At 39.6% G+C, this 12,114-nt stretch overlaps 3 protein-coding genes across 7 annotated transcripts in view; 1 reads left to right on the top strand and 2 right to left on the bottom strand.

Annotated features, from left to right (window-relative positions):
• The window catches only part of LOC127531871 (zinc finger protein OZF-like), a 199,775-nt gene extending 194,344 nt beyond the window's left edge, over positions 1 to 5,431 (top strand). For all 5 annotated transcript variants that reach the window (XM_051942126.1, XM_051942129.1, XM_051942125.1 and 2 more), the window contains exons 3-4: positions 3,038 to 4,321; positions 4,602 to 5,431. In XM_051942126.1, the coding sequence (XP_051798086.1) occupies positions 3,038 to 4,321; positions 4,602 to 4,850 (1,533 nt within the window). In that variant the 3' untranslated portion in view covers positions 4,851 to 5,431. The remainder of the gene's footprint in view (positions 1 to 3,037; positions 4,322 to 4,601) is intronic.
• Positions 1 to 12,114, bottom strand: part of LOC127531927 (NACHT, LRR and PYD domains-containing protein 12-like) — a gene marked incomplete at its 5' end in the record, with an annotated part of 133,096 nt that overhangs the window by 68,044 nt on the left and 52,938 nt on the right.
• The window catches only part of LOC127531868 (gastrula zinc finger protein XlCGF26.1-like), a 59,502-nt gene that overhangs the window by 22,684 nt on the left and 24,704 nt on the right, over positions 1 to 12,114 (bottom strand). The window lies entirely within an intron of this gene.

Genomic DNA, 12,114 nt, shown 5'->3' with positions numbered 1-12,114 from the left:
GAACACTGTCCCTACGGTGAAACATGGAGGAGGCTCAGTAACGTTTTGGGGCTGCTTTGCTGCATCTGGCACAGGGTGTCTTGAAAGTGTGCAAGGTACGATGAAATCTGAAGACTATCAAGGTATTCTGGAGAGAAATGTGCTGCCTCGTGTCAGAAAGCTTGGTCTCAGTCGCAGGTCATGGGTCTTCCAACAGGACAACGATCCAAAACACACAGCCAAAAACACCCAAGAATGGCTGAGAGAAAAGCGTTGGACTATTCTAAAGTGGCCTTCTATGAGCCCAGATCTGAATCCCATTGAACATATGTGGAAGGAGCTGAAACATGCCATTTGGAGAAGACACCCATCAAACCTGAGACAACTGGAGCTGTTTGCTCATGAGGAGTGGGCCAAAATACCTGTTGACAGCTGCAGAACGCTCATTGACAAATAGAGAAATCGTTTAATTGCAGTGATTGCCTCAAAAGGTTGTGCAACAAAATATTAAGTTATGGGTACCATCATTTTTGTCCAGCCCTATTTCATTAGTTTGTTTTTTTAAATAATTATGTTAATCAACAATTCAAAAGTGATGGCTGATTTTGATTATTTAATTTTCAATAAATTTTTATTTATTGTTACTTTTGTGAGTTTCAAGTGATTTCAGTGAGAATTGTGGGTTTTTCCTTCTTTAACTGAGGGGTACCAACAATTTTGTCCACGTGTGTATATCCAAACACTAAGCCATGGGTTTCTAAGAAGCTTAAAGACCTACTGTACAGAAAGAAAACAGTCTTCAGGGAAGGAAATACACTAAATCTGTATAACTGACAGAAGGAAATAAAGTAGGAGATCAGGACCCACAAAAGACAATACAAAGACAACCTTGAGTCTCAGCTCAAAATGAACAACCTCAGTTCAGTCTGGGACGGCATGAATCTGATCACTGGAACTAATTAATATGTCAATGAGAGAGTTCAGCTCAGCGGTTATAATTTTGATTAAATAGTTTTTATGTCAGGTTTGACTCCCATGATTTCAGGGCTAAACACGCTGAGACTAAAAACTGTCTCATGTCAGCGTCTCCACAGAATCCCTTTCTTTTATCCGGGTTGGAAATAAATCTATGTTAAAAATGTAATCTGGTGTCTCAAACAGTGCAGACCAAAGAAAAGTCCTCTACCTGATTACATCGGTGGCCGTTTATTGAAAACTTTTACTACGTCTGACTAAATGACCAAGATTGCTGCCGATGTCCCTGTCTGTCTTATGTTTTGTTTCATTTTTCTTTAAATGGCTTTTATTTTGCTTTTAATTGTTTTACTGTTTTTTTTTAAACATTTTTAAAATATTTCCTTTAATCGTTGTTATTCCTTTAACTGTTTTCAGGGATGACAATTGTCTGCGGATTTCCGCCGATTTAATGTCAAATTTGAACATTTCTGTGAATCCTCTGAATCCATTGAGAAAATTTTAGGGGGGGGTTAGGTACTTTATTGTCGCTGATGTTAACGTTGTTAACATCTCGCGGGAGTGAGATGTGAGTTTCGTTTAACGAAACTCGCGCCTCACTACGAAACTCATGCCTCACTCCTGCGAGATTTTCACTGAAGCTATCGTTCGATTGTAAACGGCCCAGCAATTGGACAGCTTCAAGCTTGGACCAATCAAATTGCTCGTAGCATTCTTTGTCACAAATTCATGGTGGCATGTTCGACTCGGATGTTTGGAGATTTGATATCGTGTTCAGCGGAATGATGAGATTTTTAACGAAGGATCAGGAGTCATCAGTCACAGAAATTGACAAAAGTGTCAAAAATAAGTTCCGATGGGAATGGCTGGAGAGAAAAGTCACTGTGAAGGTGAAAATTGGCTCAAAGATCGACGAGGTAACGGAAACACTTGGACAATTTCTGAAGAAACCAGATGTGGCCGGAAAAGCTTTTTGTGTGTATTGTAACGATTTGATTAACTACGGATCGCGTGGATGCGTAGCACTGTCAGACAGTTACACCAGCAGCATGAACAGCTACTTCAAGTGCCAAGGCAAAAGATACATTGAAAGAGAAGGAAATGGCGGCAAGAAAAGCCCACCAGCAGGAGTTGAAAAGGAAGGCTGTCCAGAGACTTAGACAGCTTGCTGCAAAGAGAAGAAAATTGGCAAAATACGAGTGTTGCAGTGAACTGACTTGTATATATTGTACATAGTAGAACTCTGATAGATTTGTGAAATATTTTGGACTGAAGATAGTGAGAAAAGATTGAAGAACATGTAAGTTAACTTTTCATTAAATTTGCTGACTAAAACAAGTCTCGTGTTATGTTTTTGACCATTTTTATCAGTCTAAATGACTTCTATTTCACTATAAATCTCTCAGCTTCAGCCCCCCCGCCCCGCCCCGTCAATAATTTTCAGCTGAAATCCGAATTTCCTGTTGACATCCCTGTGTTTTACTGTTTTGTTGCTTTTGTTGTTTGATGGTGAACGCTTGTGTAACTGCTGCACAACAAATTGCCCGGGACGTTCGCGTCAAATCCAGAATTCAGTGGCAGAATTACAGATCTTTTCTGGACTGGTATCAACATCTGATCCCCTAGGAGAAACTAGAAAGTGTTGGTGGTCTGAATTGACCCTGCTGCCATTAAGACCTAAATCTGGACATTGATGTTGTATGCTTTTCATATTGTACATTTCTCCAGTAATGTTACTTAACGGAAAGTCTGGGGATCAAGAGATCCTGGTGGTACAATCCCATCAGTCCCAGCTCTGCTTTGCTTTTCACGGTGATCGACAGATTTTACTACCCAATATTCTAAAACTACCGTGGAGAAAGCTGAAAACTATCGGCCTGTGAAAATAGTTTTGTTGACACTGTGAGTGTGCTGTTGACACATTTGTAGGTTTCTAATGACAAAGCTGCTAGCATGTCTGCAGATTCTTGATCTTATTTCAGCCTCATGTCCAATTACATGGAATTGAGACTTTTAGGTTCAATTTTTTTCATGATTGCTCTTCTATCACTGCCTCTGTTTTTATCTTTGTCTTTTGTTACAGAAATGTAAACACAGCAATGGAGTGAAATGTCGGACCTCTGAGGAGGATAAGGATGGTTCAGCAACAACGGCAAAAAGAGATGAATCACTGAGTTGTGAGCAATGTGGCAAGACTTTTATCACAGCAACAAAGCTAAGAATTCACAAACGTATTCACACTGTGGACAAACCATTCAGCTGTGATCAGTGTGGAAAGGCTTTTACGAAGAAGAGTAACTTAAAAAGACATCAACTCATTCACAGTGGAGTTAAACCATTCAGCTGTGATCAGTGTGGAAAGGCTTTTACTCAGAAGAGTATTCTAACAAGTCATCAACTCGTTCACAGTGGAGTGAAATTGTACGGCTGTGATCAGTGTGGAAAGACTTTCACTCACAAGAGTCACTTAAAAAGACATCAACTAATGCACAGTGGAGTTAAACCATTCAGCTGTAATCAGTGTGGAAAGGCTTTTACTCACAAGAGTACGTTAAGATGTCATCAACTCATGCACAGTGGAGTTAAACCATTCGGCTGTGATCAGTGTGGAAAGGCTTTTACTCAGAAGGGTCACTTAAAAAGCCATCGACTAATGCACAGTGGAGTTAAACCATTCAGCTGTGATCAGTGTGGAAAGGCTTTTACTTACAAGAGTCACTTAAAAAGCCATCAACACATTCACAGTGGAGTGAAATTGTTCAGCTGTAATCAGTGTGGAAAGGCTTTTACTCGGAAGAGTCATTTAAAAAGCCATCAACTCATTCACAGTGGAGTTAAACCATTCAACTGTGATCAGTGTGGAAAGGCTTTTTCTCATAAGATTATGTTAAAAAGCCATCAACTCATTCACAGTGGAGTGAAACCATTCAACTGTGATCAGTGTGTGAAAACCTTTACTCAACATGAACAGTTGTTGATCCATCAATGCCCCCATTCTGGTAGAAAGCGGTACCACTGTGACTCCTGTGAAAAAACTTTCAAGCACCAACAGAGCTTAAAATGTCACCAACGCATCCACACTGGACATGATGTGTACCGATGTGATCACTGTGGTGAACCATTTGTATTGTACTCACAGTTAAAAGCTCATGAAGTGACCCACACTGGGGTTAAACCATACCTTTGTGATCAGTGTGGGAAACGCTACAGCTACATTGCAAACCTCAAAGTTCACCAACGTGTCCACACTGGGGAGACACCATACAGATGTGACGAGTGTAAGAAGACTTTTACAACTTTGGGTTCCCTGAAACAACACCAGCAGATCCACACCAGAAAGAAAGCATTCAATCAGTGTCACAGTGAGGTATGTAAAGACTGGTCTCAGTCACAGTGTACACACAATTGTGTATTGGGTAATTTTGGATATTGCTGCAAAATTGTTTCAAAACTGTTTTGAACAACTGTGGTCAGTTGAATTCTGTTAACACATTATCAGCGATCGTTCAGTCTAACCTGTATTCATTTTGACACAGAAATCTGGTCCTGGTTAATCAGGGGATGTAGGTTAGATTAGGAATTCTGATGTAATCAGACAACTGAATGTTAAATTCCAACAGTGACGTTCTCTGTGTTTGTTTTCCAAGCAGAACGGAACAGATGGACAAAACTCTCAGACTTGTCAGCACTCTGCCAATGGTGAACAATGCTGCTTTGACCAGTCTGGACCAACGTCCAACCAACAAGGAACCCTACAACGACACCAGCATATGCACACTGGACACAGACTGAACCCCTGCCAAGAAGATTTCTCCATGCAGGGTTCAGTAAAAGTTCATGAAGTCCTCCACAAACTTAAAGTCCTTGAGATCCGGCTTCACAGAATTCAGGTCTAATTTCTTGTTTAGTGTCTTCGTTGCTTCGTTGCAAAATCCATTAAGAGGAAAGCTGTCGTTAACAGACGTGACTGGTAAATTATTAAACCATTCAAAGTGGTTACTCAGTTAAATGAATTATCAGTGGTAGAGGGATAGACGTCTGGATGGAGGCAGTGAGCAGCAGGGTGAATTTCCTTGATTACCACCTTAATTGTTCCTCAGATCCCTCTGGGCTGCAGGAACCCGTTAGATGCAGAGCTGGTTCAGTGATTCTCTGATGATTAATCATAATTAATTTCGGAGATTACTGACCGTAGGTACCTATCTATCCATCTATAATCTATCATCTATCTGTAGGAATCTCTAATATTGAACAAGTAGATCAACTAATCTCAGATTACGTGTGAGTTGAAATAAAAAAAACATGAAGTGTTCTATGAAAAATCCAGTCTTTGAAAGCTGACATGTAGTTTAGAATCATTTCTTTGTAAATTAGCTGCATCCAGTCATTACCATGACACTGGTATCATGGAACCATGACCACATACACACGTGGACAAAATTGTTGGTACCCCTCAGTTAAAGAAGGAAAAACCCACAATTCTCACTGAAATCACTTGAAACTCACAAAAGTAACAATAAATAAAAATTTATTGAAAATTAAATAATCAAAATCAGCCATCACTTTTGAATTGTTGATTAACATAATTATTTAAAAAAACAAACTAATGAAATAGGGCTGGACAAAAATGATGGTACCCATAACTTAATATTTTGTTGCACAACCTTTTGAGGCAATCACTGCAATTAAACGATTTCTCTATTTGTCAATGAGCGTTCTGCAGCTGTCAACAGGTATTTTGGCCCACTCCTCATGAGCAAACAGCTCCAGTTGTCTCAGGTTTGATGGGTGTCTTCTCCAAATGGCATGTTTCAGCTCCTTCCACATATGTTCAATGGGATTCAGATCTGGGCTCATAGAAGGCCACTTTAGAATAGTCCAACGCTTTTCTCTCAGCCATTCTTGGGTGTTTTTGGCTGTGTGTTTTGGATCGTTGTCCTGTTGGAAGACCCATGACCTGCGACTGAGACCAAGCTTTCTGACACTAGGCAGCACATTTCTCTCCAGAATGCCTTGATAGTCTTCAGATTTCATCGTACCTTGCACACTTTCAAGACACCCTGTGCCAGATGCAGCAAAGCAGCCCCAAAACATTACTGAGCCTCCTCCATGTTTCACCGTAGGGACAGTGTTCTTTTCTTCGTATGCTTGGTTTTTGAGTCTATGAACACAGAGTTGATGTGCCTTACCAAAAAGCTCCAGTTTGGTCTCATCTGTCCAAAGGACATTCTCCCAGAAGCTTTGTGGCTTGTCAACATGCATTTTTGCAAATTCCAGTCTCGCTTTTTTATGAGTTTTTTTCAGCAGTGGTGTCCTCCTTGGTCGTCTCCCATGAAGTCCACTTTGGCTCAAACAACGACGAATGGTGCGATCTGACACTGATGTACCTTGGCCTTGGAGTTCACCTTTAATTTCTTTGGAGGTTGCTCTGGGCTCTTTGGATACAATTCCAACGATCCGTCTCTTCAATTTGTCATCAATTTTCCTCTTGCGGCCACGTCCAGGGAGGTTGGCTACTGTCCCGTGGGTCTTGAACTTCTGAATAATATGAGCCACTGTTGTCACAGGAACTTCAAGCTGTTTAGAGATGGTCTTATAGCCTTTACCTTTAAGATGTTTGTCTATAATTTTTTTTCGGATGTCCTATGACAATTCTCTCCTTGGCTTTCTGTTGTCCATGTTCAGTGTGGTACACACCTTTTCACCAAACAGCAGGGTGACTACTTGTCTCCCTTTAAATAGGCAGACTGACTGATTATGAGTTTGGAAACACCTGTGATGTCAATTAAATGACACACCTGAGTTAATCATGTCACTCTGGTCAAATAGTTTTCAATCTTTTATAGAGGTACCATCATTTTTGTCCAGGCCTGTTTCATTAGTTTGTTTTTTTAAATAATTATGTTAATCAACAATTCAAAAGTAATGGCTGTTTATGATTATTTAATTTTCAATAAATTTTTATTTATTGTTACTTTTGTGAGTTTCAAGTGATTTCAGTGAGAATTGTGGGTTTTTCCTTCTTTAACTGAGGGGTACCAACAATTTTGTCCACGTGTGTATATGTGTCTGGAGATAGTGGCATTTTTATAACGGCACATTTTCATGCTTTGACAGATACAGTGAGGGAAAAAAAGTTTTCAGACACCCTGAAAATTTTTACGCGTTCTGAAATATCATGAAATATTTGTTGTAAAGTCTTTTTGTGTGTGTTTCTAAGGGTGTGGCTGCATCAGACAGACATAAATACAAATGATTTTTTTGTTTGTTGTTTACAAGAAAAACTAACAAAACTAAATTCTACCAAATTTCTCATTTTATGGAACCAGTCAATTTTCAGTTTTTAATGTCTTTTTTAGGATGTGTTTAGTTTTATGATTGTACTAAAATAAATGACTCTTGAAGACCTCAAAGTGATTCTTAATGCAGTATTTCACAAATGTATGGGATGTCCAAAACTTTTTTCCACTGCTGTATTTAACAGCAATCTGATCTGCTGATGTTAGCAAGACAAACAAGTGAAGGTTTCAGGCTTTTATCTAGAATTATTCTTGAGATATTCATCATCAAACAGCCTCAAATTTCAATGTGAGAAAATGAAAACGAGTGAAACTGGGTCTACAGTCCACTGAAAAACCTCTAAGAAAGTATCTGACATACTGAGCTAATATTTCATCGATACCATTAGAAATATCCATAGTTTATGATTTAAAAAAAGTTTTTTTGGGAGGTGGTCAATGATTTGAAATGGAGTTCCACTGTTGAAAAACCTCAATCTCTGATTCCAGCATCAGTGCTCCATTGTTGCAGTTGTGACGTTGTCTTTCAGATGGTCCTAACACAGGCCACAACTGCTCTGGAAACAACACTCATGTTCTAGTTTGGAACAGTTTCTCAGTAGAAATTACGCAGCAATGTCCAAGTTCTCAGCGGCTCCAGTAAGGAAGACTCTTAATGTGAGGAAAAGCGTCCTTTGACTTCTTCCTGGAGGTTTTTCTTGTCAGAAATTGTCTTCCAGTGAGGGACTTGTGACTCTGTTCACTTTTCTTGCCCTCTAATATTGTTAAAACACAAGAATCAATGTTTTGCTTCAAATCACATTGTATTTGCATGTAGCTCTGTGTTTTCTGCTCCAGGAATTGATGTGTATGACCCAGCACCCACAGCTGGTTGGGTGTCATGTGGCTCTGTGTTCTGATTGGATGATTGTCCAACCACTGCCACAAGTATGAAGGTCATCCTGCAGGCGTGGCAGGAACACGGAGTGGAAACACAATAGGGCTGAATCCCAAACCGCCCCCTACACACTATCCCTACACACTACCCCTCCGTTTGCGCGTTCCCGCGGAGGGTCCTCCATATTAAGGGCCGTCCCAAACCGTGTAATGCGGAGGGGGAGTGGACTGTTCAGCCCTTAAATAGCGAGTCTGCATCGATGCTCACTCTTGACAACTTTTTCAGGAAGTGCAACGTCGAAATGGAGGAGGAAACAAACATATTGATGTGAGTTCCACATGTGTCCATTATTTCTCCCACACCTTTTTTACACTGACAGAACATCACAAAAAGAGTGGTGAAAAAAGATAAAAGAAACAAATCTTCTTCTCTGCTGACGTTTGATTTAATTGTGCACCCCCTGACACCTTAAAATTTGAACACAACTGACAGAATTCATTTTTTTATTCATTTGTTGGATTTGAAATGCCAGGTAATAGGATTGGAAAACATGTGGGATGACTTCAAATTATTTGAAGCAGAATGTAGCCCCTACATCATTGTCTGCAACCTGTGCCACAGCGCTACAGCCATGCACAGTAGGCGTCTTTGTGTTACCATGGTGATGACGTCTTCTGTTTTCCGGTGAGGCGACAGGGCGTCCCATTCCTGACGATCATATTTATACCCTCCCCCTTCAATAATAGGTGCCCTCCACAGCTGCGAGTGTGACTTCTTTTGGAGTGACACTCGGTAGTGTCGGGGGAGTGTGTCGGGGGCGGTTTGGGATTCAGCCGAGGTGTGTTCATCTGTCCATGCTGAGGAATCCCTCTGCTTCAAGCTAGTGGAGAACATCATAGTAGGTGCTGGTTACTGCCCCCTACAGGTCTCTACACAGTCCTTAATCCTGGAGAATTAGAAAACAACTAAAAAATATATATTTTAACTAAATAAAAAATTAACTTGCACTCAACTTCTCACACGACTAATTAACCCTGACCTGTGGCCAAAATGGACTTGTTTTAAAGTTTGAAAATGTGGGGAAAAAATTATTTTCACAGTGAAACTTCTGATGTCCACGTTTTCAACATTTTTGGGAAATCTTTGAACATTTTTAGGTGGAAATAAAAAGTTAAAAATATTTCTAAAGAACATACACAAAAAAAATCAACCAAAATCCAGCTAAATTCACTGGATTTTGGTTGATTTTTATGTGAATGTTCTTAAAGAAAATATTAGAAGCTTTACTGAAATGTATGTAATCACTTTAGATATTTTTGTTTTGAAGATTCTTACTTAGTTTTTGGAAAATATTTACAGCATTTTTCTTGCCAAATTTGGGGGATTTTTTGCAAAGAAAACTTTTAAGAAATTACTGAAATTTTCTTCCTGAAGGTTTTGCAAAGTTTCAGAAATTTGGGGATTTTTTTGCTGAATTTTTTTTATTTTTTTTAGACAAGGAAACAATGTTTTTTGGTGCCTGTAAATGAGGACAACAGGAGGGTTAAAACATTAAAATGCAACATTATTAAGGTTTCTTTTATGAAATGTTTTTCATCAAGTACACAAAATAGATTAAAAATATAATCTAACATATTTACTGATTCAAAACTTTGAATTTCTTCTTTATGTTGTTCTTCTGCATAACTCACTATTTCAAACTGGCTCATGTTACTTCCATGTGATCTGCCATTAAAACGGCCACATTCTACCATAAACACTGTAAATAATAACACACCTGCTCAAAGTTAAAGGCCAACATACGACCCAAACATGACATGGATTTGGTGCCACTTTCAACTAAGATGATCTCTTCTGTTAAACAAACCGTTGATTGTGAATCTTTTTTCCAGATATGAAGCTGCTCCTTCCAGGTCCACAGACAGTAAACAAAACAAAGCTCTCTGTAAAAACCCTCAGAATGTTGAATAGAATAAATGTGGACAGTTTCATGACTGGAAGAGAAGATTTCTGGATCATTTTGGTCATTTTGTGTCAGAATGTGGTTATTTTGATCAGTTTACATCTTTTGGTTCATTTTTAAACATGTTGCATCTTTTCATGTTTTTTTGTCATAATTTTGGTTATTTTGCATCAAGTTTTGGTCATTTATGTGTCTAATTTAGGTAATGTTACATCTCTTTATGTTGTTTTTGTACCATTTTGGTCATTTTATGATTCATTTCATGTGTCTATCAGGTTGTTTTTGTTCAAAATTGTTCATGTTGCTCATATTAGTCATTTCATGTCAGTTTGTCCGTTCTGTGACTCACTGGCCATTTCTGTCTCATTTTTCATCTTTTTTTGGTCCGTTTTGCTCATTTTATCTCTCATTTTAGTCATTTTACACCAGTTTAAGATTGCTTTTTTCATTTTGTGTCTCATTTTCCTCATTTTGTTGCTAATTTTTGTGCCTGGTTTTGGTCATTTTTGTCATTTTTGCTTATCGTCCCATTTTGGCCACTTTTGGTCTTTTTTTATGTCCATTTTGTAATTTTATGGTATTTTTCTATCTTGGTCGGATGTTTTATGTTCCATCTTGGTCATTTTGTGTCCCATTTGAACGGTCCCATAACATTGTTGGACCGTTCAGTAGACTCTGTTTGGGTCTTTTTCTCACCACTGAAAAATTTTGTCCATTTTTGTCTCATTTCTTTCGTTTTATAGATTAGATTAGATCCAACTTTACTATCATTGCACAGAGAACAAGTACTAAGACAGGAAATGCATTTTATAAAAGTCCATTGTGATGTCCGAGAGAAGAACTAACAACTGTTTCCACATTCCATATTCTGAATGTAACCATGCACAGCAACACTCTGTCACTGGCTGGTCCAAACCCCTCGACTCTGCGTCAGGGTTCCCGTTACGCTCAGTTTAAAAGATTACGCTGTGATTAGGGCCGCTACGCCAGCGCATTTCAAAGATTACGCTGTTGTTATGAGTGTGTGGCTCCGTCATAAGAGTGGGACAGAGAGCAGCGCGTGTGTGTGGGAGGGAGGGGGAGAGCGAGTTAGAGTGCCTATTCACCTTATTCAGGAAGTGAGGCAGGGCGGCGCCATTTTTGAGATCAACTTCCGGTTGACCGTCTTTGCCCTACAACAACATCGAGTCCTCTCGCTACTGTAGCTACTTTTAACTGTTCTTTTAAGCGATTTTAACATGTTTGGCATCAATTGCGCTGTCCGTGTGTGCCACAACAACTGGGGAAAGATGAAGCTTTCTCTCTCTCAGAATTGTTTAGAGCACGGAAAGGTTAGATCTGAATGCTGCGGACCAGCTCATGGCTATGTAAACACACAGCTTGCATCGGTCACTGTCAGCGCAGCTACAGCGATTCTACCAAAGTTCAGTTTCCACTAAAGACCTAGCTATGCCATCAGTGAGGTAAAAAGATACTCTCTGCTATTTTGAAACGTTGTTATGACTGCGGTTTGGTCAGAATCAGTTTTTTGTTGCTCCAGGGAATTAGCATTAGCTTGTGACAGGGCTAATAACACAGTAAACCGCAGGAGCTGTTTCAGAAATGACAATAACAACCTCCGTTTGCACAACCACATCATATATACATGAATCAAGTAAAGTTTTATTCAAATCAACATACCTTCCATAATATCGCAGCAGCGTGACTGCAGGACCGTCCCAACCCAGCGATACAGGAGCATCCCGTGGTCTCCACCACTCCATCAGCTGTCACCAACACCCACGCCATGTGTGAGGAGGTACTAGCCTGACTCGGGCTGACATTAGCTTTAAGAAACGTATATTCCCGTTCTCGATGTAACAGAACAGCGCCGACTTTACCACTGTGCAAATATTGATAGGCTTCAGTGCTCTTATAATTCCTCATAGCCGAGCGATCAACGCCAAGAGACAACACGAAATAGTTAAAAATACCACCATACATGACTTGTGGCCACTTTTTCATGTCATCCTCCCAGTCTG

This window comes from Acanthochromis polyacanthus, chromosome 22, assembly GCF_021347895.1.
Source record: "Acanthochromis polyacanthus isolate Apoly-LR-REF ecotype Palm Island chromosome 22, KAUST_Apoly_ChrSc, whole genome shotgun sequence".
Classification (NCBI taxonomy): Eukaryota; Metazoa; Chordata; class Actinopteri; family Pomacentridae; genus Acanthochromis; species Acanthochromis polyacanthus.
The sequence above is the reverse complement of the archived record's forward strand: the minus strand, read 5'-3'. Positions and strand labels throughout refer to the sequence as shown.